The sequence below is a fragment of the Capricornis sumatraensis genome, chromosome 9, assembly GCF_032405125.1.
Source record: "Capricornis sumatraensis isolate serow.1 chromosome 9, serow.2, whole genome shotgun sequence".
In the NCBI taxonomy this organism is placed as follows: domain Eukaryota; kingdom Metazoa; phylum Chordata; class Mammalia; order Artiodactyla; family Bovidae; genus Capricornis; species Capricornis sumatraensis.
The window spans coordinates 8,722,818-8,748,499 of NC_091077.1; the positions used below are offsets into that span (position 1 = coordinate 8,722,818).

Genomic DNA, 25,682 nt, shown 5'->3' on the forward strand with positions numbered 1-25,682 from the left:
AAGTTTCAGCTTCAGCATCAGTCCTTCCAATGAGCACCCAGGACTGATCCTTAGGATGGACTGGTTGGACCTCCCTGCAGTCCAAGGGACGCTCAAGGGTCCTCTCCTTTAGGTTCTTCTTTAAGTTCCTGCCAACCGGCAAACTAAGTCTTCAGTTACTTCCCTTCGTATCACTTCTCCCTTCTTCTTCTGTTGTGGCGAGCACTATATCCTGGGCTAACTGAGATATCGTCCTAGCTGGTCTTCCTGCCTCTAGTCTGCCCTCACTCTAGTCCTCTGACAGTGAATGCTAAGTGGATGTTCCTAAGTAATGATTAAGTAATTTCTTCAACTTATTGGTGACTGATCAGTGGCTCTCCACTCCTGACCAAATTAAGGTCAGGCTCTCATCAACGTGGACCCTGCCTACCTTCCAGCTTTCCTACACCCTTCCTTTATGTGTCAACAGAGAGAAAACCTTACTCAGGCCGGCCTTGTGCTTTCCTGACTCAAGCGACAGGGACCATCTTTCCTGCTGCTATCTTACCTATTAAAACCTCTCTCATCCTTTTAGGCTGGTGCAGGCAGGATTGGAGATGACAGCGGACCAGAGGTTTGAGTTACTAAGGCAAAGAGCTCTCCCCTGTAATATAGAGATCATAATCCTTATATCAGGTAGTCATGTAAACAGCAAATAAATAACATTTGTTGAATTGTTGGCATTTTCCCATTCACATTGGTTGAACCAAAATGCTGTGTTATGTCCCCACACATTCTAAAATTCACACAAATTGTGGAGTTTATGTAAAAATTTATTTGACCAAAATGTAGAAAAAGTGATACTATTACATATGATACAGTTGCAAGAATCTAAATGGAAAGTGTGGGTTTTATTCAATTGCACAATTTGCTAGTGTATCTCCTGGGTAGTGTGGCGCTTAATAAATAGGAGTGAGGGGCAGAGGATTCAGATAAGCTAGAAGCAGGGTGATTTTTTGAGTCAGAATTGTAAACTTGAGTTGGCCCCCACACTGCTGGGGAATGTGGAATGTTTCAGCTCTGAGATGTTAACGGAGAAAGCAGAAATATAACAAAATACAACACATTATGTGCAGCCCTGTGTACAAAATACTCCATATCCAGTTTAATCAGGAGTTTCTTGGTCTTTCATTAACTTGGTCCTGAAGAAGGAATTACAGTTCTAGATAAGTAACTCTCCAATTTGCCATTCTCTCGAGTATAGAGATGAAGTTACGCCAATTTTTTGGTTTTTACTTTGCTGTCTGAGAGGGCCATTCTGCCTAATATTTGTTCACAGAAAAACAGTCTTGCTCAGTTACTGATGGTTCTGAAAAAGACTGCTTCTCTGAATAGGACTGACTGCTCCAACATTCGCTCCTCCTGAGTGGATGGCCTCCTATCAGAGCAGATAAGCACGGGTCATTATTGGAATAAGACGTCAGCTCCTCAGAGAACTTTAGATTGAAAGAAACATATAGAAGAGCATATCAAGGATCTAGTCAAAACACATTCGGCTAATTATTATGACTCTTTTCTAAGCATTCTCATGCTGACTGCTCAGAGGATGTCTGTTCTGTTCTGCACGGTGGAGTGCGGAAAACAGCCGCGATGATCAAGTTAACCTCTCCGTGGTTTATGACTTCCCACAGTAACCCCACCCCCCCTTTTTGGTCTGGATGGAAAATCCCCACCCATTTTAATGTGATGATCCCTGGCCTCCTACCACATGACCAATGGTGGACATTCTCCAACCTTTTAAACTGACCCATGACTAGACATCAGAATCTGTGTTTTTGAAAGTGTGGGGTTGTCTATTCTCCCAGGAACCAAATGCCCTCAGTCTTAAAAGAGAGTAGGTATGCTCAATAGGAAATACCCTGCCTACCTTAGGAATATATGCAATTTAAGGATAAAAATAGAGCTGAAAAAACGTGTCATTTTGAAAAACAGGAAGGAACAGATTAACTGGTGCTCAAAGCTTCTCTGATACAAAATATTTGGTCATGAATTCATAATTTGCTTGACATTTCCAGCAAAGCGAAGAGGCAATAACAAAAGAAACTTCTTACAAGAGAAGAGAAAGACACGGCGCTCTGGAGCTTCTGTTGGAACAAGACTCTTCGGTTTCGGTTATATACAGTTTAGTTCGTTTAGTGTCTGATCCAGTGTCTGATGTAAGCCCACGTTCTCTTCTTTGGCCTGGGCAAGTTTTTCTGGTGAAAATTAAGAATGAGGGAAAAACAAATTGATAAGCACCTTTATTAAAGGGGGGGGGGTTTAAACTCCACATTGTCAGAGTGAAAGAGCAGAGAAAGTACTCTGCATTCTAATCATAGCAGAACACCATGGACTTCTAGATACTACATACCAAATCTGGGAGTTAGACAGGGTTGGAAAATGAAATACAGGGTGCTCGGTTAAATTTGAATTTCATATAAACAAAAATTTTGATGGAAGCGTATTGCAAATGTTGCCTGAAATACACTTACGCTCAAAATTTATTCATTGCCTATCTGAAATTAAAATTTAACTGGGTGTCTTCTATTTTAATATGCTAAATCTGGCAATCTTAGAGTCAGAACACCTGGATTTAAGCCCCGTGAAGTAAATGCCACTTAACCTAAGTCATTTAAACTTTCTAGGTCTCAGTTTCCCCATCTGTCAAATGAGGGTAACACCATTGTGTGGCAGAGGGTTATTATGAGAAACAAATGAGGAATGCTTCAGAACTTAGGAAACGCTACACAAACATAAGCTTTTAGTCTGAGATATGGACGTGTTAATACGTTTTCTCTCCAGTGCTGGTTAGTCCTTGAGCTTATGGAAGGGCAATATAATCCTGTAACCCATCTTTCCTTTGGAGCTTCTGAGAATAGCTGTTCAAATTCCAGGAATAATTGTGTTACTGTTCTTATATGTCCATTTATGGGTCCACGGCAGTCAAACTCCAGGTAAATGCAGAATGACTGAAATTTAAGCCAGACTGCTGCTGCTGCTGCTGCTAAGTTGCTTCAGTCGTGTCCCACTCTGCGGTATGTTATTAAATGGTTGAGCTGATAAAACAAACAACCCCTCCCAAACTAAACAAATCAGCAAAACTCTAAGATGCCACCCAGAGCGATGCATGACAGAGCAGGAGAGAAAACTGGTTTGCAAGGCGTGATAGCTGATAAGGGACTAGGCCAAGGCTCATTAAAATACCAGAGGAAAGCAAAACGTCTCATAAAATGTGATATGATCAGCTTGGAAATATTCAGAAAGAAATCGACCGCAAAAGATGGCCACCTTTCAACTACAACCACTGCAGCTTTCATGCGATGTGATACTTTAAGAAAAAACTAGTGACTTATGGTCTGGGAGGATTCTGTCAGAGAATAGTGACCTGGGCCCGTCGAGTCTGGATTAACACAGTAACTGAGTGCCTACTGCATGCAAACCCATTTGTTCTCAGTTATCACATTTATTCCTCAAGAACTCGGCTATCACTTTTATTTTGGCAGAAAAGGGCTAGACAGCTCAAATGGCAGAGCTGGGGTGCAAAGCAAGGTATCCCAACTCCAAACCCCAACCTCACTCCACCTTGCTACTTGGATTCCCTGGCATCTACTTTGTTATTAGGTCTGAGAGAAAGAGTCCCTTAAAAGTGTTACTTGCCCTTGACAAAGGTGACAGCAAAGCCCACCCTCCACCCACCCCATCACACTGCCAACAGGCAGCAGATGTAGCATAGCCCTGATCTCTGAAGTTCCACCTAGGCGCTTAGGTGGAATGACTGGATAGGCAGGGCTGCAGTTATTTCAAAGGGTGGAGGCTACATATGTCTGGAAAAATCCCAGGAACAAATACCTGGAGAGAGCAAACAAAAAACACCCACCCCTACACCATTTAATCTTTCCAGGGTCACACTCATGGCAATATGTGAGGGGAGTGGTTTATGCAGAAGTTCAGGGGGGAAGCCAGGAACAGAGGAAAGTTGGGGGTGGAAGGGTGTGGGTAGTTTAGTAAAGTTCTATTTCGCAGGAATGACCATAAAGAATTGTGACAAAGGTTCCCACCTGAATAAAAAATTACTAGATGAGGAATAAGTTATGGTGACCAAAAATAAATGATCTACTCAGAGGTTCTCATGCCACTTTCAGGTTCAAGGAGCAATCTAGAAGATGGCTTGGACTTCAAAATGTCAGTGTTTCTGGGACAATTTGAGGTGGTGGTGGTAGTGGGGTACAGGGGAGGACCAGATAGATTATTTGAAATTTGTGGATTCTCTTGGGGAAACTGATGAGCTTTTGGTTGCTAGAGGTTTTTAACACCCACCCACAAACTTCATGCTGCTGCTGCTGCTGCTGCTGCTAAGTTACTTCAGTCGTGTCTGACTCTGTGCGACCCCATAGACGGCAGCCCACCAGGCTCCCTTGTCCCTGGGATTCTCCAGGCAAGAACACTGGAGTGGGTTGCCATTTCTTTCTCCAATGCATGAAAGTGAAAAGTGAAAGTGAAGTCGCTCAGTCATTTCTGACTCTTAGCGACCCCATGATCTACAGCCTACTAGGCTCCTCCGTCCGTGGAATTTTCCAGGCAAGAGTACTGGAGTGGGGTGCCATTGCCTTCTCCGCACAAACTTCATGAGCCCTCACTAAACCAAAGCTCCTGGTTCTAGTTACCTATGAGGGGAGATACGTGTTGCTCAGGAAAGTTGCTTTGGAACTCAGGAATCACCTCACTTCCTTTGTTCGGCATTCTAGCAGCTTCCATTCCCTTGCCCTGCTACGGGACGCCCTTTAATTCCTTGCTGAGTTGTTTTCTAAGCGTAGGGAATAGAGGTGAGCTTCTCTGGTGAGCTGCCTCCCAGAAGTGGGAGCTGAAGAGGTGCTTTGTGAACAGTGAAGACATGGGGAACCCCAGACACCATTCTTCAAGTATAACAGAGAAAACAAGAGAAAAGGACTAAGAAGACCAAAATGCCATTGCCGCTGTCTGAATCCGCAGATGCAGTTCCATCCCAAGGTAGCTTCTGTTTAGAGATAAGCCTGCTGGTTTTTGCATGTTCTGCTGACTCTCTTAAGCTGCTCAAGAGGTTGGATGAGTCTCCATTGAAAACAATTTCTATGTAAGGGAAAACTGCTAGTGGCATGCAGATACAGTTAGCTAATACATTTGAGAGCTCAGGCCAAGTTGGCTTTTGTTTTTATGTTGTCAGAAAAGAATCACATGAGCATAATTTTCTTCTTTTTGAAACCAGCTCTTCATGTGAACCACTCACTTTTGGTTGCAATCACGGTCAAGGGCCTCAGGCTACGGCTCAAAGGCAGCAAGTGGAGAAAATGGAAATGAGAGGGCATGAAGATGAGGGCGGCCTGTCTTTATTTCAGTCACACAGTCACAGACACAGCAGCAAAAGGCTTGAAAGATCAAACCAGGAGGCAGGAAACTGGAGCTTCTAGAAGCCCACAGGAGTGGAGGCACCACAGTGAGAAGGCAGACTTCAGTATGGCAAGGAGAGGGTGGCACCCCAGCCGCCTCTCAGAGAGAGGTCGTGTCGGTGAAAGCATGGGCCAGCTCCTCGCTGACAGCTTTGTATGTGAGCATCTGCGCGTACAGCTCGTCTGGAGGGCAGAGGGCTCCAAGGAGAGAGTTCAGAAGAGGTACAGGGGGTAGAATGCGATGGTTGGAACGGAGAGCCACACGTTGAGCGGAAAAAACAACTGAGAGAACAAAGCACGAACTAGGACAGGGTTGCGTCTCACGTGAAACAAACGAGAAAACGTAAGCCCTACGGGGTGATTTCTAAGTGGAGTGAAGCTCTGCAGGGGATTAGCCATAGTGAAACTTTAGAAAGAGTGGCGACTGGAAATGGTGAGAGCTTCTCCCCGCCAATCTCCTACCCCAGGTTATTTGACTTTCAGTGATGTCATCCAGTCCAAAGGTCATACTTTGGAATGGCGGCATTTTGCCTTATATGGAAACCTCACTTCCCAAACCAAACACTGGGACACATGGTCTGAAGAACGAGTTCTGTACCCTTTCTGGGTGGGACAGGCAGTTTGGGAGAACTGAAATTCCAGGATTCTGGAATTTCCGGGTTACTCCGCGAAGAGCACAGGACAGAATTTTTTTTTAAAGTCGAAACACTTCAAAAAATTCTGGGATACGTGGGCACCAGACTCACAGACTGGAGTCTTTATTCAGGTCTCTACGGTCTCTAAATTTCCATTTTCTCATATTGTGATAAGCTTTGCGTTCTCTGGGAGAGAGTTTCCATAAAAAATGCAAAGGCATTTAAAAAATGCGAGGCATCTCAGAAATGAGCAAATTGAAGGAAACTCTAAAGAGCTAAAAAATCAGCCATATTTGGATCTCTGTACTTACATATGGAGTTAATTACGCAGAAATATTTTAGTTCTGGAAAAACGGCAACCCTAGTTTGGATCTGATTTTGCACTGTCCCGTCCCAGGGCTCCAGACTTCCAGAAGTGACATCACTCTGCTCTCCTGACGTGAATGAAGCCCAAACCAGCCTTTCCAGATTTCCCCCGACTGTGGATGTGTCGTGTAAGGGGGAGACAATTAGATGGTGATTTCATACCTTCCAGGTCATCAATTGTCTTTTCCAGTTTTGCAACTGTTCTCTCTGCAAATTCGGCACGGGTCTCAGCCTAGGGCAGAAGGAAGGAGTCACCAGGACTGCTGCAAGACCAACCCCAGGAGAATCCTGAGCCAGCTGGGTGGGACTCACACTCACCTCTTTCAGTTTGTCAGACAGAAGTTTAATTTCTTCTTCGTATTTGTCCTCCTTTTCAGAATACTGCGGGAGAGATCGAAACACTACTTTTTAAAATGGACGGAGCGGGAGGAAAGCACAAGAGAACGCACATTCCCCGATGCTTGGAGAAAAGCGCCTGCTTGAAGCTATGAACCTGCCTAAGAAGCAAAGTAGAGACAGGCACCTTTGCAGGCAGATGAAATGTGTGGGAAACAGAGAGTCTGGGAGGGGATCCCTGTGGGATGGGGCTGATCTCAAGACCTGAGCTGACAACTCGAGATATACGTGTGATGAAGACGGAGGCAGATGAATGAATGGAAACATGCCTCTCAAGGCCCTCCACAGCAGCTGGCCCAGTCTGTTTCCAACCCTGCTTCCCTCCAGCTTCCCGCCACTTCCTAACCCTCTTCTGAGCACTCTGTGGTGTCCCAGCCCTTGCCTGAGTCTGGGCCCCCAGGCATGGAATGTCCCATCCCTCATTGCTGTCTGTCAGAAGGTAGGTTTGTCTTTTAAGGCTCAACGCAGGTGAGTATTAGCCAACCTTTATCATCTGCCAGCTGTGTGGTTAGCACCAATCCCAGTGTACAGATTAGGAAAGAGTCACGGAAGCTTTCTAATTAGTCAAGGGTCACATGGCTACCATCTGACCAAGCCACAGCTGGAACCTGATTCTGGAATATGAGCTCCTGGCATCCTGCTCTATAGTTTTTTTCCCCCCTAATAATTTTATTTATTTATTTTTGGCTGTGCCGGGTCTTCCTTGCTGTGAGGGCTTTCTCCAGTTGTAGCAAGTGAGGAGGGCTGCTCTCTAGGTACACTGCACAGGCTTCTTACTGCGGTGACTTCTTGTGTTGCAGAGCACAGCCTCTGGGGTGCTCAGGCTTCAGTACTTGCAGCTCCTGACTCTAGAGCGCAGGCTCAGTAGCTGTGGTGCATAAACGTAGCTGCATGTGCGATCTTCCCAGATCAGGGGTCAAACTCTTGTCTCCCGCACTGGCAGGCGGATTCTTTACCAGTGAGCCACCAGGGAAGCCTCTACGGTCTTTTCTAAGGTCACCTCCTTGCGACACCTTTCCCAGCTTTCCAAAGTCCTTCTGTGGAAGCCCTACCACACCCTAATTACTTTGTCAACCCTTCTACTCAACTAGACTACAAACTCTTCAAGAGCAGAAGATCACTGCAGCATCTCTCCCAATGACCAGTCTCTGGCATACCCACATTTACTCACCAACTATCCCAGCCTGAAATACCCGCCAGCCACCATGCTGGGACTAATGACACAGCTCTAAACGAGACCAACAGAGTCCCAGTCTCTACAATCTAGCAAGGAAGGCATGCAATTAATTATAATAAATGTGATCAACCCTCATGATAGGGAAAGAAGTAGGTGGGGCTATGCAGCTGAGAAATACCTAACCTAGATGAGCAGTCCGGGAGGGGTGAACAAGGGGTTGCCAAGCAGAGAGAAAAGGCAGCAGCCACTCCAGGCTGACTGGACAGAAGGTTCAAAGAAAGCACTGGAAGTGACCAACATGGAATGTCTGTGAAACTGAAGTTCAATGCAACTGGAGGGGAGTAGGAGGAGGGAGCGTGAGGAAGAGCTGAGAAAGGGGAACTCAACAGCAGAGGTTGGGAGGGGAGGGAAGGAAGGTCACGGAAGGGCCTGTGCGTTCTCTCTCCTGTAATGACTAATACTCTCTCCTGTAATGACTGCTTTGGGTACTGTTTCAGCAGCAACAACAAAAAAGCTCAACTCCAACTGTGACTGCTGCTCCACCTTCCAGAAAGTATTTCTGGAGGAACCTGGGGATGCAGTTGAGAGAGAGGCTCTGTAGGCTCTGTATTTATATGATGAGGCTCCGAATTCCCAGGTCTCGATCTCAGATTCTAAATTCATCTTCAGGGGACTTCCCTGGTGGTCCAGAGGTTAAGACGCCTCGCTTCCACTACAGGGAGTATAGGTTTGATCCCTGGTCGGGAAACTAAGATCCCACATGCTGCCTGGTATGGCCAAAATAAATAAATAGATAAATAAGTCCTCCTTCGTAGGAGGTTGAGATAAAAGCTGGCATTAAGACCCTATGAAAGAGGGAAATCTAGCCATCGGACACCCTTTTCTATAGGAGGAAAAAAACCAGGCTGCTGGGTACCAAAGCTACTGTTAGCAAATACAGGCTCAGATCCCCGATACGCTGGCATGCTCCTGCATTCCTTGGGGGAAGAAAAAAGTCCAGCAAATCACCCTCCAGCTCAAGCCAACCACCAACCTTTTCAGATGCAGCCTCTAGTGACTTCAGGTTGTTAGTGACATTCTTGAGTTCTTCTTCCAGGTCACCACATTTTCTGCCCAAAGACAAAAGAGGATTTTTGGTGTCTTATCTTTTTGCACAAACTGCAGTCTCCTAAAAGAAGTTTTCAAAAGCAGGAAAAAGCAGGAGTCCGCACTGTCAGGGGCCCCCAGAAGGAATGTGGGGAAAAATGTTAATGGCTTTCTCTGAGATACAGTGCTGTGTACTCGTCAAAACCCCATCGTGCCAGGCAAAGGCGCGGCAGGCCGAGGAGTATTTGGGAGGTTTGTAAAGCTCTTGGGATTTGGGCTCCCGCCAAGTCTGAGGCAACAGGGACTTGTGAAATCCACGATTGATGAGGCTGACTCCGGAAGGTGTTTAAGAATGAGATGCAGTGCAGGAGGCTGGGAGACGGCAATCCGAGTTTACACCAGACATGCCAGGAAGCAGGCCTGGAACGGATTTTGGAAACCAGATCTCTCTCAGCACTGCAGGAATGCTCTGGGGAGCTTGATTCCTCACCCGAGTCTGAGGGGAGAGGCTTTTGGGGTTTTGAGGTGGCAGGGGGGGAGGGGAGCTTATGAGGACTCTGGTCAAGCTTGTCACCTTTCCTCGCCACCAAGAATGTGTCCTAGCCAAACAATGACATCAAGAACAAGGCATTTAGACACAGACACGGCAGACTGCCCTCAGTGCTCCCTTAAGAAGGCACAGCCTCCTGAGGATGCCTCTCTGGGAAAATGGGACTTCTGGGCTTCTCGGCTACTGCCCGACATCTGTATTTCCCAATACCTTTGTGGCGAGAGTCAATACGTGGGCGGTACTTCCCAGGGTGGTGAGAACAAACATTTGCCTGTCACTCTGTCAGCCAGGGAAGCAAAGAGGAGGGACTGATGGATGAGTCCCAGACACCCATCTACTTGACCAGAGGCCCTGGTCGATATCAATTCCCAACATAACTTACTCCCTCCCAGCTCCCCTACCAACCCGCATCCACCATATCCAGAGCTGAGCTGGACACCACCCAACCCCGCTCTGCCACTCACAGTTCGGACACCTCGGCACGCTCCTCTGCCCTCTCTAGCTCACCCTCCAGGATGACCAACTTACGAGCTACCTGCAGAAACAGGAAGGATCAATTAAGACACCCCCAAGAGCCACATCTAATAGGATACCCCATCCCTACCCGGTGCAAACAGCAAGGCCACATCCAGCAACCTTGGGGCTTTCTGCTGCTGCTCCAAGTCTAATTTCCAAACCTAAATTCTCTCCTGTGGGCCCCAGGAAGGGGAAGGAAGAGACGAGGCCATGGGGGCAGGCAGAAGGAGAACTGAGCTTTCATGGTCTGAAGACCCGTGGCCGGGGACCGCACGTCCCCATTTTAGCCTAACGCCTAGCTGGAGGACAAAGAAAGGGGATCTGATCACTTCGTTTCCCCTTTAAGTCTAAGTCCCCACTTGTCTGAGTGTCACAGAATTTCCCAGGACTTCTGGCATCGTGGAAGATACGGTTTCCTAGCCAAGTGGCTGTCTTCGGAAAAAAACAGATGTGGATGCAGGACAGCTGAGCTGACCAAGAGCTTCCTTTAGGCGGCCCCAGGGTTTTCCCTATCACAGGTCCATTTCTTCCCCGCTTCCTGCTACTGCCATCCACCAGCCCCACGCCCCGCCACTCACCTCCTCGTATTTGCGGTCGGCCTCCTCGGCGATGTGCTTGGCCTCTTTAAGCTGCATCTCCTGAATCTCCATCTTCTCCTCATCTTTCATGGCGCGGTTTTCTATCACCTTCATCCCCCTGCGAGGGGCAAAACTTGTCAAACACACATCACCACCTCACCGCGCACCTCCAGGCATCTGCTCATCTAAACACTTCACTGACACCTACCAAGAACCACACTCCAAAGAGGAGACTAGAGCTGCTCACACTCACGTGCATCTTTGCTGGACGCCAGGCACCATTTTTAAATGTCACAACCCCCGTCCCTAGAAATAGGTACAGTACCCCCATTTTACAGAGGAAGAAACTGAGGCATAGAGGAGCTAAGTAACTTGTTTACGGTCACACAGCCAGTAAGAGGCAGAGCTGGGATTCAAACCCTGTTGATGTGGCTCTGGAGTCCACACGCCTATAGTTTCTCACTAACTAGTAACGAGGGGGACTTGGATGCCAACAGTTGCCCGGATCTGATCAAAGGTCTGGGCTGGCCTGGCTGTGGAACGATGAATTCTGCTGCACTGGGGTGGGGAGTGGGGTAGGGAGGGTGTGTTTGTATGTCACAAGGGGCTTCCCAGAAGAGAGTCCACAAGCGAACAAGGAGAGGAAAGGCATTCTTCAGTGAGAGAGAGAGCTATACAAGAAAGCCTCAGAGAATGGATAATGAACATGTGGTATACACATACAATGGAATATTACTCAGCCTTTGAAAAGAATGAAATGATGCCGTTTGCAGCAAGATAGATGGACCTAGTGGTTGGCATATTCAGGGAAGTAAGTCAGACAGATGTGAAAGTCGCTCAGTCGTGTCCGACTCTTTGTGACCCCATGGACTACACAGTCCATGGAATTCTCTAGGCCAGAATACTGGAGTGGGTAGCTTTTCCCTTCTCCAGGGGATCTTCCCAACCCAGGGATCAAACCCAGGTATCCCACATTGGAGGTGGATTCTTTACCAGCTGAGTCACAGTGGAAGCCGAAGTCAGACAGAGAAGGAGAAATACTGTATGACACCACTTATATGTGGAATCTAAAAAGAAGTGATACAAATCAACTGATAAAACAGAAAGAGACTCACAGACTTATAAAACAAACTTATGTTGCTGGGGGGGAAGGGATAGTTTGGGAGTCTGGGATGGACATACACACACTGCTAGATTTTAAATGGATAACTAACAAGGACCTTTTGTATAGCACAGGGAACTCTGCTCAATGTTATGTGGTAGCCTGGAAGGGAGGGGGGTTTGGGGGAAAATGGATTCATGTAAATGTAGGGCTGAGTCCCTTGGCTATCCACTTGAAACTATCACAACATTGTGAATTGGCTATACCCCAATACAAAATAAAAAGTACAAAAAAAAAGAAAGCCCCAGAGGAATGAAAGAATATGGCAGGGAAGTCAGGGTGGTTGCACCACAGGCCACTTGAATGACAGGCTAAGGGTTTTGCACCGAGGGAACAGGGAACCACAGGAAGGTTTCAAAAACAAGTGTGACTGGAAAGCAGAATGATGGCTGGCACTTCAGTGGGAAGAGCAGGTAAGAGGCAGATATCCACAAAGTGATGGGTGAGCAAGGCCTGAACTGAAGCGGATACATCCACTGGGGAGAAGGACGGTGTCCTGGGAACAGCTGGAAGTGCCCTACAACTTCTGACCATGAAATGGAGCTTACTGTGGCCTGCACTGTGTGGAGTGGACACGGTAAACTCAGATATCTCCAAAGAAGAGGCCAACTGAGTATAATGTATCAGTGTGTATCAGGCCTGCCCACAGCAGAGGACCATTATCACACTTCTAATAAACACTTCCATTCGGACCGTCACTGCCCTTCTCAGCTAACTATCAAAACACTCTCCAGGCCCGTATGGGCTTTCCAGGTGGCACAGTGGTAAAGAATCTGCCTGCCAATGCAGGAGGCGCAAGAGACTTGGGTTCGATCCCTGGGTTGGGAAGATCCCCTAGTATAGGAAACGGCAACCCACTCCATTATTCTTGCCTGAAAAATTCTATGGACAGAGGAGCCTGGCGGGTTACACAGTCCATGGGGTCACAAAGAGCTGGATACAACTGAGCATGCATGCCTGTACCAGGCCCTGAGATCAGCAAGCTTGGAAAATCCTCTGCGGTCAAGGAGCGATCAAAGGGACTAGCTCAAGGCCCCATAGTAAATGGCAGTGGAAGGACTTCAATCTAGATTCTTCAGCTCCCAAGTACAGAATTCTTTCCACCTAAACAGCAGTCTCTAACAAGGGTGCCATCAAAGGCTACTGGTAACATGATACCAACAAGCGAGGGGCCTTCTGACCTGGGGAGGTGCGAGAAGTGAGTGAGACACCTGGCCAGGCCGGTCTGACGGTGAACAAGGGAAGCACCTAGCTGAGGCCCCTGGCATAGCCGTGAGCAACTTGTGACTGGATCCTTCAGACTTCCACGTGGCTGCCCTGAGCTACCGCCCTCTCACTCTATGAAGTGGCTGCGGCCTCCCTAAGGGCCATTCTACTGTACGGCAAAGAAACTTCCCACTTAGACAACTCCAAAAGTCAGTCTCCAAGATTCTCCAGTTGGTTTAGCCCCTCCAGTGTAAGGGTGTGGCAGAACCATCAGGAATGGATCCTTGGGAGAAGTTTATACCAGAGAACTATGGTGCATGAGTGCCAAGTTGCTTCAGTCGGGGCCCACTCTTTGCGACCCCATGGACTGTAGCCCGCTAGGCTCCTCTGTCCATGAGATTCTCCAGGCAAGAATCCTCGAGTGGGGTTGCCATGCTCTCCTCCAGGGGACCTTCCTAACCCAGGGATCGAATCTGCATCGGTTGCATTGGGAGGCGGGTTCTAGCACCACCTGGCAAACTTGAAAACTATGGTAGATGAGTCCAGTGAGATTTCTGGTGTGATGCTGTGGCAGACATGTGAGGACCACTGGCCCAGCCCGCACCACCACCACACAAGGAACCCACTGACCATCACACAGAAACGGCCACTTCTGTGAATTACACAATCTGCCCATAGTCCTCCAGAGCCCGCACCAAGGCGTGCTGCTTAAGGACACAGCACCCTGCTGGAGGCAGCAGAATGCCCTGGAGGTAAGAAGTGCTATCAGTTGCAAATACATTAATCAGAGTGGTTTGTGCATGTCCCTGATACACAGTCCAGTGATCCAAAGCCTGAAGCACTGCTAATAATCATTCATGCAGACAGCCCATTCCCAGTTTTCATCCCCCGTCTTCTCATATCACCCTGGAAACCGATGTCTTGAGAATGCTGACAACCAGATGCACAGTGACTTTCAGAGAGAGAACAGGAGACACAGCGCTCTGCAGACTGCCGACGACAGTCACAGCTACAGCCTTACATCTGCCCATTTTTTGCCTTCCTCTGTCTGGTGGTAGTTTTCCTTCATAACCGCCACGTCAAATGCCTCCACACATAGCATGATGGTTTACAAGGTATGGTTGCCCATCTGTATGTATGTGTACACACGTGTGTCCTTGGGACCTCACTGACTCTCACCCCAGCTCCGGGAGGTTGGCAGTATGGCAGGACCCCAATGTCCCTGCAGTAAACGCTCATGCCACCGGGCTCAAAGCGCCCTTACCTCTCACTCTCATCTGCAGCCTTTTCTGCCTCCTCCAGCTTCTGCAGGGCTGTGGCCAGTCGTTCCTGAGCCCTGTCCAACTCCTCCTCAACGAGCTGGATGCGTCGATTGAGAGCCGCCACATCACCTTCGGCCTAGGGAGGTCAGAGGTGGGACCAGGTTAAGAAGGAAATAGGTCGGCCAGCCTTCCACTCACACAGTGCGCTTTTCTCCAGCTAACACGCTTCCCCCGCCAAAGCCCACCCAGGAATCCAGGCGGTAAGGAATTCAGACTGTCTCTTCTGGACAATGTGAATTTTCCATATGATCTTTTCCGCCAAATGTCAGTGAGCACTCCCCACAATAGGACAGGCTTGTGAAGTCATTACGGGCTTCCCTGGTGTGGCGCTAGTGGTAAAGAATCCATCTGCCAATGCAGGAGATGCAAGAGACGTGAGTTCAATCCTGGGTCAGGAAGATCCCCTGGAGGAGGAAATGGCAACCCGCTCCAGTATTCTTGCCTGGAGAATCCCCATGGACAGAGGAGCCTGGCGGGCTACAGTCCATGGGGTTGCAAAGAGTTGAACGTGAGTGAGCACAACACTCAAGTCAATACGGGACAGAGAGAGAAGTAAGCTGTATCTTCCAAGAGGATGGTGCTGGCCTCTCCATGGGACTTCTAGAGAGCAAGGCCACCAATCAACGGGCTCACTGTCATGTAAGGTCTGCTCCTAGCCACCTGACCGGTAAGACAAATGCAAGACTCTAGACGCCTCAGTTATACGCTGACCATACAGTGGGGGCAGTGGGGGGTTGGGGTGCTGAGTAGGGGCAGCCTGATGGAACTCCATCCTTAATCAAGGCTGGTTGAGAGATGTAGGGACAAAATGATACAAGAAAGCAAAGCAAATTTGGTTACAGGCACAGAGAGATGGCGGAACGGTTTTACTGGCTTTTCACCTACAAGGAAGGTAATAAATACGTTGGCATGCATAAGAGCAACAATTCAAGGATCAAAACGTACTGGTCAGAATCCTTGCTCCGCCTGCGTTCGGCCATGTGGCACGGAGCAGGCAGCCTCCCTGCTTGCTTTGAGCCTATCCCAGGGGCTGTTTCCTTCATACCTTTCTGGGGACTGTAATGCAAGGGTGTGGCATTGCAGCTGGCATGTGGGAGGCCCCACAAAGGGCAGCTCTTGCTGCCATGATTTCTCCCCCATTTAATCCTCGTGGATCTCACCCATTTTACAGTTGGGAAAACTGAGAGATGCAGGAGAGGTGAAACAGTCTTTTCCAGTGTCCCACAGCTGGCAGGGAACAGATTCTTGAGCCCTAGACCAGGGTTCTTCCATTGCCAGATCTACACCCTCGGGTCCTGTGGGGGCTTTGAGGCCTCACACTTAGGAATACTGGGAACTGGTTAAAACGGGGCCCAACCGATGGGAGAAATATAGTCACCCTGGCTTCTTCAGAACAAGACAAAGAATCTCCGAAGGGGGGAGGGCTGTAAAAAATTAGTGGAGTAACAGAATGAGGCCAGAGTTGCTGAAAAAACACAGACTCAGGAAACTTTTCTCAGCTCCACTATCCTAATTGCGGAAGGAGAGGAAATTCCCCCAGGTGTTTCGGATCACAGCTTCCTTCGGAACACCAGTTTGGAGAATCCATTTAAACCACTGATGAGCTATTTTAAGAAATGTCACCCACTCCTTCCAAAGAGTGGGTGCTTTTTCTTCTTAAAATTAGATGAATCTTCACTCCTTCAGCAACTGGGGCAGGAATGGACTCCTCCCCTCAACGTTTTTTTTAGTACACTCACAAAATTGTGTAACCAACACCACCATCTAATTCCAAAAGCTTTGTCACCCCAAAAAGAAACCTCACACCCATCAGTAGTCAAGGCACTGATTTTTCAGATCACGTGGCGGAGCCTGATTCATGAGGAGGTTTTGTGTTTTTTAAAAGTGCCCCTCCTTTTATGGAGGATTCTGAATCCCGACAACCATGCTTTTGGCACATTTTCAACTATCTGGAACGGAAATAGTTCTGAGATACATTCTTCTATGTACAGATATACATATATATATATTCTTGAAAAACTGCTAGTCACTGCTAGTCATTTTGGGCTCCACCCCTTCCTGCAATCAAAGCTTCTACACGCTACAAAGGATTTTCCTTATAAGGTAAAAGAGGCTTGCTAGATACATGTGGCAAAGCAACAGGAAGATGTCGGTTAATCACACAAAAATCTAAACCAGCTGTCGGGGAGGCAGACCCAGAAGTCTGCCACACGCCGGCTCTTGGCTTTCTCTACAAGAGCCTGAAAAAGGCCTCCCCTCCCCCCTGGGCTTCATTCCTTCTAACCAGGAACCTTCTTAAGGCTTTCTCCCCTTTTCCTGACCAAGAGAAGCATGCTTTGAAAAGTGAACTTTTTAAGAAGTTCGAAACTTTTCCAAAAACATCTTTCCTCCCAACTGGATGGTCCCATTCCTGAGTCTTGGCTCCAAGCTGAGGGCCATTTTTAAGCAGGAGTAATTGTCCTCCAGCGAGATGGCTTGGGATGAGATCAGAGGGAGGGTTATGCCGGTTACGTGTGTGAAAGAGGCCAAACCAGCTACTGTTGGGAGGCTTACACCAGGTTTCTAAGGGCTCTTCACGCCAAGGCGGCCCTTGCAGGATTAAAGGCTTTGACTCCAGTCAGCACGGAAACAAGTCTTTGGGGGCGTGGGGGGCGGTTCTTACCCAGATCTATCGATCCCCACAGCAGTGCCCTCTGCCTGGGCATCTTTTCCACTTCTGGGGTCCCACCCTGAGTCTCAACACTCCAGCTTTCCGAGACCCTGGGCCTCCACACTCTTCCCCCAACTTTCTTTCTGAGTCTTTGCAGTCTCTTGTCCCAGCAAACTCTTACTTATTCTAAGACTGCTCGGCCTCCATATTGAAGCTTATCCCACTGGCTGGTTCTTTCTGTCATGCTCCCAGTTAACAGAACACAAACTCCCGCCACCCGCCATGGTAATCAGCCTTATCTGTCTGACTCCCCTTGCCCCCACTAGGCTGTAAGCCCCTCTAAGGGTAGAATGCGGGGAGAAAAGCGCAAGAATAGAGCACCTAGTAGGTGCCAGGCAGAGAGGTTTTCCTCCACAGTCCCTCCCAGCAATCCTACGGGAGGGGGGGGGGCATTATTGTCACCCCGACTTTGGAGATACGCTCCTCCTAGGAGTCAAGTACCAAGTGGGATGGGACTGGAATACAGATCTCTCTCCAGTTCCAGAGATGGCCACCACCTGTCCCGTCCCAAGGGTCATCAAGGGACGGAGAGAGGGCGGTGAGCCCCCCTGCCCCCATTCAGCCCCAGGCCTTGCATTTTGCAGCGGCCGCACACAAAACGACCGTGGGTCGAGGGCCCCGAGCTAACATTCCAAGGGGCTTCGCGAGCCAGGCAGGGTCCCGCGGCCCTCGTTCCCGCAGGGGACCAGCTGGGGAGGGAAAGGCCGGCGGCTCGGGAACTGAACTTCCGCCCCCCGCCTGGAGCAGACACGTCGCCGCCGCGCCCCTGGGAACAGCTGGGAAAGTTCGGCAGGAACCGGGAAGCCCTGGAGGTGGCGAGAAAGTGCGGCGCCCCCACCCCCACCCCCAGTATCGGCCGGTCCAACCCCAGACAATGGAAGCTCAACGTTTTCACTCTCACTTCCCGCTCCTAGGTGGAGCCGCAGCTCCCCGCCCTCTCCCGCCCGGACCCAGGCGCCGGCGGCGGCGAGTCGGAAGGCAGCAGGGTGCCCCCTACCTCCACTCCCCACTCCTGGATCGCGCACCCCCCTCTTACGTCTCCCCCATTTCCCGCTCCACCAGCCCCGCCCGACCCGGATGCGAGGCCCCCTCCCCCCGTCCCAGGCCAGGGAAGGAGAATGGCGGTGGAGGATGGGGTCTCTGCAGCCGGTCCGCGATCCGGAGCGCTGGGGTCCGAGGGTGCGAAAGTGGGATCAGGAGGGGGCGACAGCGGATGGCGGGCGGGGGGCGCGAGAAGCGGGTGGCACCGGGAAAAGGGAAGAAAGGAGGGTGACGGCGGGGCCGGGGGTGCGGGAGCCCGGGCGCGCGGGGCCGGGGCGCGGGCTCTCACTTTCTCGCGCCGCTCGCGCTCGCCGTCCAGCTCGCGCTGCAGGCCCTGCGCGCGGTCCTCCGCCTCATCTGCTTGCTGCTGCAGGGCCTGGATCTTGCGTTTCACCGCCTCCAGGGAGTTGAGGCCAGCCATGGCGCGGAGGCGCACGCAGCGGGCGGCGGGCAGCGGCGGGCGCTCGGTTCGGCTCGGCTCCGGCAAGAGCTGCAGCTGCCGCGCCCCGGCCCCCGAGCCTTTGCCTGCACCGGGGCCGCCCCCCGCCTCTCCCCGCCCCCGGCCCGGCCGCCGTCGGGGCGATGAGGTCACCCGGCCGGGCAGCCGACGTCAGCACCGCTGGGGGAGGGCCTGACGTCGGCACCGCTGGCCGCAGCTGCTGGAAAGTGCCCCTTTTCGGGACTTATTTGGAGAAAGCGCCGGGAGGCACCGCCTTCTCCTCTTCCTCCTCCTCTTCCTCGAGCGCTTCCCGCCCGCCCGGCCCCCGGGCTCCTGCCCGGCCCGGCCCGGCCGCGGGCGCCCCCGTTACTGGGCACGTACGTCGGAGGCTTTCTTCTCTGTCAGCTCCAGCTTCTCCTGCGCGTCTTTCAGGTTCTCGGAGTATTTGTCCAGCTCGTCCTCGGTCCCCTTAAGCTTCTTCTGGAGGTGGGTCAGTTCCTCCTCCACCTGGGGACAGATCGGGAGACGCATCAGCCTAGGGGGCCCCGTCCTCGCGGTGCAGACGCGCCCCCCACACTCACAAGAATCCACGTTTCCTGATCTGTGGAACAGGGAGAAAAATGTTCTGCCCCACTCACTAAATGCAACACTCATACCTATTAACACGGCTTTCACATCCTTCCCTTGTCCTGGAACCAGCTGTGTTTATCTTTTTTGGGGGCCCCCCAGTACTCTTGCAGAATCTATCACAGCTTTTGAGAAACAAGTCCCGACACGTTTTCTAGAAACTCGGGTTCAAGTTTGCAGCCTCCCCGGGGGAGTCTCATACTCTGGCCTGGACCATCAACCTTCCCAACATTGGCAGCCAGACCCTACCTCTGGGGAGAACCTGCTATGGTTCCCTATTGCCCAAAAGGGTGAAAAAATGAAAGTGTTAGCCACTCAGTTGTGTCCCACTCTTTGTGACCCCATGAACTGTATAGCCCACCAGGCTCCTCTGTCCATGGAATTCTCCAGGCAAGAATACTGGAGTGGGTTGCCATTCCCTTGTCTAGGGGATCTTCCTGACCCAAGGAGCCAACCTGGAACCTGTCATGGTTCCCTATTGCCCAAGAGAGTGGTTCTCACAAAATACCCTGAAGGTTTGAAAGGCTCAACCCCTGCCCCTGTCCCCCACACCTGGGACTGTGTGAAGCTTACTGGAAGAGAGCTACTCCTTAAAGATCACTTTCTTGGAAGATTCAGGTTAGGGCTTTTCAGTTCTTGCAGTCTGGCTTGTGTTTAATAAAAATGTCCCCAACACTCCCCAAATTTTCAGTCCTTTTCATTTATCCAGAGAGTCTTGCCCCCTCCCGGCACTCCCAGTTTGAGAAGTCCTATGGAATACAAAGACCCCTTAACCTTTCCATCACCCCTCACCACACCAGTCAAGGGTCAACTCAGAAAGCTTCTCTGTCACCTTCCTTCCCTCTGCACCTCCCCTTCCTGCCCCTAACTTTGGGCTGGGGTGCTCAGTCCCGCTCAAGTCTTGGTCTGACTTTATGTCTCAGGTGGTCTGAGCCCTGGTCCTATCCATGCTGCCGAGGTGAGCAGACAGCCCTCTTGGGCCCTGCATCCTCCTCCTGCTTCCTCCTCATAGCAGGAAGCCCAGAGAGGTGGAGTGACTATCCGTGGACCACACAGCACTGGATTTGCATCCGCATCTGAACAAGCCCTCCTAACCGACCTACTTTTCTGCAGCCTCCCGTGGCTTGCTCCTGTTCAGTCCTGAGACGATGTGCAAAATGTGCCAGGTGCTGTGTGTGTTGTGTACGTGTTTCGCATATGCGTGTGTGCGCACATGCAGATTCTTAAAAGGGCTGCTATTCCAGCCTCCCATTCCCAGGACTTCTGAGAGTCTTACTGATGAGCTGAGGAATGGAAAAGGGGTGGGGATCTGAGGAGGAGGAGGGTGGCTGCAGCTTCCGCCTACAACAGGGTTCACCAGCCCTGACCTTGACATCTAGGCAAGGAGCCCGGAAGGCTCCAAATCCCTGTTGTCTGACCCCGTCCCCCTTTCTGGTCTCTGTCGTCATCTGCAAAATGGAAGCCTTGACCTGGTGGTCTCCCAGCACCCTGGCAGCTGCTTTTGAACATCCGCTGTCACAGAGAAAATGAGCCAGTTTCCTTAAAGAAACAGGTCAGCCTGACCCAACATCCACCTGACTTCCTTCCAGCCCTGTACAGTGCAGCATTTCCTAGGTGCTAGGACTTCCCCTGACAGTCCAGCGGTCCAGACTCTGTGCTTCCACTACAGGGCATGGGTTCGATCCCTGGTCAGGGAACTAAGGTCCTGCCTGTGGTGGCCAAAAAATTTTTTTTCTATAGCAGCATTTCCTTGGTGCTGTGTGCCAGGTACAATGCTCTTTTAACAGGAAAGACTGAGGGCAGATTCTACAGCGTCAGGCTCATTTGGTGGGTGTCAAGATTGTTTTTGATGACTTTTTCTGGACAATAAAGGGTGGGGACTGTGATAAGTTGGGCAGGGGGCTATGAAGCAGTTAGAATGCCAGTGTCACAAAAGGGGAAAGTGAAAGTGAAGTCGTCTCCGACTCTTTGCGACCCCATGGACTATGGCCCACCAAACTCTTCCGTCTGTGGGATTCTCCAGGCAAGAGTACTGGAGTGGGTTGCCATTTCCTTCTCCAGGAGGTCTTCCCAACCCAGGGATCGAACCCAAGTCTCCTGCATTGCAGGTAGACACTTTACCATCTGAGCCACCAGGGAAGCTCAAAAGGGTAAACAGTCCCTAAATGAAAATGCGACCTGCCTGAGGCCCTTCAGAGAGGGCATTTGAACCCTTGTCAGACTGACTTCAAAACTGGTTTGCTTGACCTCTAGGCTAGGCTGTGTGCATGGCCCAGCAAGCCCTCCTCCTTTTAACCTCCCCACCCAGGTCCCTTCCCTGGGTGGTCTGCACTGTTGCACCGGGCCCCTAGTCCCTGTCCCACCCTCTGGCCCCACCCTGACCCCTGGGGCAGGGGTACGCCTCTGTGTTTGGTGCTGTCTCCCTTAGGGATTTTCCCGATGGCTCAGCTGGTAAAGAATCCACCTGCAGTCCAGGAGACCCAGGAGATGTGGGTTCAATCCCTGGGTTGGGAAAATCCCCTGGAGGAGGAAATTCTCCAGTATTCTTGCCTGGAGAATCCCCTGGACAGAGAAACCTGGCGGCTACAGTTCAAATGGTTGCAAAGAATCGGATTCAACTGAGTGACTAAGCACTGCACACCCCCTGGGGCTGCTGGAGCCCTTAGTGAAACAGGCCTACGTCACTCTGGGCTCCAGTATTGCCCAGCACAGAACTGGGCTCAATGTTCACCATGGAACCCCGGGGGAAGTTTGCAGAATGAATCAATGATACAATTGCCAAGTCCCTCAGTGGTTGGAGCCAGGTCTGAAAAAATAAAGCTGACATGGGTCAGGTTCCTGTCCCTCTGAACTGCACACACACAAAGCACCTAGGATGTGTGGTGTCTTGCTGGGGAGGCTGAGCCTCGCACTGGCTCTCCAAGGTCTCCCTCAAGTCACTTCCTTCTTGGAGCCTCAGTTTCTCTGCCTGTAAAATGGCCAGGAATGTCGTGGACGGCAGACCTTAGTCCCTGCAAATGGAGCCTTTGGGCTGGGCTGAGGCAGGATGTGGGGTCAAAGGCCAGTTGGGGCTGATGTCACTGCCCTGCGAGGGGCGTGGGCAGGAAGCAGGCCAGGGAGGCCCGGCCCATTCCCATACTGGGCAGAGAGGGTTTGGAATGGGGGCTTTGCTGCAGGATCCCTGAGTGTCAGGCTGGCCCAAGACCCATTCTCTCTGGCCTCCTGAAGCATAAGGCACTCCGAATAAGCTTAGCCTTTCGTGATCTCCTGCCTTTGTTCCCAGGCAGAATGGGCTATCTGCTCTATAGGGCTCAGGCTTCTGCTTCGCACCTCTGGCATCTTACGTACCCTCTATCAGAAGGCATCATTTGCCCCCATTTCTCAGATGAGAACACTGAAGGAGCTCAGTGAAAGAGCAGCAGCAATGTGCCCTGGTTACAGAGTTAGATGATGTGGACTGGATGTGAGCGCAAGTCCATGGGGTAGCAAAGAGTTGGACATGACTGAGCATGCATGCATGAACCACCCTAGTAGGCAGCTTTGGGCAAAAAAAAAAAAAGAACAAAAAAACCAGAATGAAAATCCAATTGGAGATCAGAGACCCTATCCCCACCTCCTTGGCTGTGCAGCTGGTGGGATGCTTGGAGGAGCCTTCCCTTTTGGACTTGTGTCTGCCCTGGGGCTTCCCTCATGATTCGGTGGTAAAAAATTCTCCTGCGATTCAGGTGATTTGGGTTTGATCCCTGAGTTGGGAAGATCCCCTGGAGAAGGAAATGACAACCCACTCCAGTATTCTTGCCTGGAAAATCCCATGGACAGAGGAGCCTGGCGGGCTGTAGTCCATGGGGTCACAAAAGAGTCATACAGGACCGAGCAACTAAACAACAACTACTTTGGTAGAATATGCTATATCAGTCACTCACACTTTAGTGTGAGTTAGAGCCATTAAATTGCTTTTATCTGAATCCCTGGCTAAAGCCCTCATGCTGAACACTTAGTCGCTCGGTCATGTCCAACTCTTTGCAACCCCATGGAATGTAGCCCGCCAGGCTCCTCTGTCCATGGGGATTCTCCAGGCAAGAATACTGGAGTGGGTTGCCATGCCTTGCCGCAAAGCCCTCATGGTAAGTGCTAAATGGTGGATGGAGGCCGCAGCTCAGGGCCAGCACAGGATGGGCGTTTGTGTTTGCCAGGGAGGGAGGAGGGTTTGTGGCAGGGAGCACTGAGGGTGGGGCTGTCCTGTGCGGATATGTTACGGCGCACTTAGGGTAGCTCCGGGACACTGGGGGATGGGGAGCCCAAAGGGGAAGTGGGGTGGGGTAGGAAAAAGTCCTGAGTTACTGGAGCGCTTACAGTGCGCCGGGTACCACGCCAAGGGCTCCACCTGCCTCGTCACCTCTAGTCCTCCCGCGGTGGTAAGGGAAGCGGCACTGTCACTTCCTCATTTCACACATGTAGCCGCAGAAGCACAGAGAGGTGAAGCCGGCTTCCCTGGTGGCCCAGCGGCAAAGCAACTGCCTGCGATGCAGGAAACCTGGGTTTGAGCCCTGGGTTAGGAAGAACCCCCTGGAGGAGGGCATGGCAACCCACTCCAGTGTTCTTGCCTGGAGAATCCCACGGACAGAGGAGCCTGTTGGGCTACAGTCCACAGGGTCACAAAGAGTCAGACACAACTGAGGTGACCTAGCATGCAGCAAGCATGCCCAATGCCTGAACTGTGAACCTGGCCAATCTGAGCTCAGAGCCTGCACTTTTACCTGTTGAGCTGGCCTGGCGCCCAGGATGGGCAGGGCTGGGCACTTGGTGTCACCATCCTGGGCGTCTCCTGGGGCTTATCAGAGACCCTGAAGCTCCCCAGGGCCTGGCAGTTGACCCCAGGTGGGGCAGGCTACTGTGGGGGGGATCAAGACTCCCTTCCCTCCTCTCACTGGCTGCTCTGACCACCCAGACCCAGACAACTGACTCCTGTTCTCTGCCCCAAGTCAAGGTCTTGGGACTGTCCAGCCCACCTCCCTTCCATTGGCTCTCTGATGGACCCCTGTTGTCCTGGCCCCTGGGAATCTTATCGCCAAAGCTCTGAATCCAGGGCCTCTGCCTGCCAGAGGCACCCCACCTTCCCCTGCCAGGCTCACAGCAAGGGCACCCTCAGAGACACATTGAGATTCTCAAGTTCACCCTGAAATCTCTACCCACCCCAGTCCCCAAACCCTCATCAGCTGCCGTTGCAACCAGTCACAGCTGCCCCACCACACACCCATACCTTCGGCCACACTTCCCAGTCTGTCACCCACACTCACACACAGATACCCCAACTTAAACACAACCATGCAACAGGCGCACACATACCCTGACAAACACGCACGCACCCACGCCAGCCCAAATGCAGTCACCTCAACACACACACACTCACCCTGACACACACAATTTCATCAACATCATGTCAACATTTGCACAAGAACACACAGCTAGTCTCTTCCCCTGTTAGTAAAACCCAGGGCAATACCACCATCAATACTTGCTCAGACTCACAAACACATCCATACTTTTTCACACCCACTGTCAACAGCTACACACTCAGGCCTTCCTCGGCACATATTCTCAGCCACCTTCAGGTTTCCACACAGCCAGAACACACACAACACATGTAGACACACAAATGCTCAGACGCACACAAATACCTTTCACATACACACAGCAGCCCTAAGCCACCCCTTCTAACACACCCCGCATGGTGATCCCCTCACCCCAACACACCTCCTCAGACTCTCGTCTTTGCACACACACACACGAGCAGCCCACACAAATGCCCCTCCCTTTCTTACATGCTTTCCCACTCTCTCTCTCACTCACTTTGCTTCCACTGGCCTTGCTGGAAGTGGGTGCAGTCGGCCCCCTCTCTCCCAGCCCAGGAACCCCTCCAGGGAAGACAATAGTCCCCTTACTCTCTCTCAACCAGAGCATCACCCCCTGTCTCAGCCCCGGTCTCCCAAGTCCTAAGGTTTCCTGAGATTCCCACCCTCCACCCAAGAACTTCACCAGCTCAGAGAGGGTGCTGGGCAGCCTGGTGCGGCCCAGCGCAGGTACATCACCTGCTTGCACTTCTCCTCGGCAGCTTTCTTATCCGACTCCGCCTGCTCGGCCCGGTCGATGGCGTTCTCCTTGTCCAGCTTCAGCATCTGCATCTTCTTCTTGATGGCCTCCATGGCTGGGTGGTGGGGGGCCGTGGGTGCAGAGGGGCCTGCGGCGGCTGTGGCGTCGAGTGAGCAGCCAGGGCGGCGGAGAGGCCCTTATAGGCTCCTGGGGTGCGCCGCCCTGCTGCGGGGTGAGTCTTGGAGGAGGCCCAAACGCAGGCCGCCTGGGCCAGCCGCCACTTGCTTGCTTGCTCAGGAGGACTTGGCCAGCTCACCAGCCTCCCTGCAGCCCTCGCCTTATTTGGGCCTAGGATTTTCGC

General features: G+C 51.2%; 1 protein-coding gene across 5 annotated transcripts; it reads right to left on the reverse strand.

Annotated features, from left to right (window-relative positions):
• Positions 1-773: 773 nt before the first annotated feature.
• On the reverse strand, positions 774-25,529 carry TPM4 (tropomyosin 4). Of its 5 annotated transcripts, none has more exons than XM_068979747.1 (9): positions 25,321-25,529; positions 18,986-19,111; positions 14,357-14,490; positions 10,725-10,842; positions 10,095-10,165; positions 9,028-9,103; positions 6,740-6,802; positions 6,584-6,653; positions 774-2,213 (listed from the first exon to the last, which is right to left on the reverse strand). In XM_068979747.1, exons 1-9 carry the CDS (start codon positions 25,432-25,434, stop codon positions 2,131-2,133), a joined length of 855 nt encoding a protein of 284 aa, XP_068835848.1. In that variant the 5' UTR covers positions 25,435-25,529; the 3' UTR covers positions 774-2,130. The 5 variants fall into 5 exon arrangements, with proteins under 5 accessions (XP_068835848.1, XP_068835850.1, XP_068835852.1 ...); XM_068979748.1 differs by lacking the exon at positions 774-2,213 and adding an exon at positions 3,819-5,603; XM_068979749.1 differs by lacking the exons at positions 18,986-19,111; positions 25,321-25,529 and adding an exon at positions 18,455-18,664.
• Positions 25,530-25,682: the final 153 nt, after the last annotated feature.

Excerpts from the sequence above, each read along its gene's own strand:
- TPM4 (XM_068979747.1), bottom strand. The coding sequence starts at position 25,434 with ATGGAGGCCATCAAGAAGAAGATGCAGATGCTGAAGCTGGACAAGGAG. Across the intron at positions 19,112-25,320 it reads CCGAGGAGAAGTGCAAGCAG|GTGGAGGAGGAACTGACCCA; the intron begins GTGATGTACCTG and ends ATCTGTCCCCAG. Across the intron at positions 2,214-6,583 it reads GACAATTGATGACCTGGAAG|AAAAACTTGCCCAGGCCAAA; the intron begins GTATGAAATCAC and ends AATTTTCACCAG.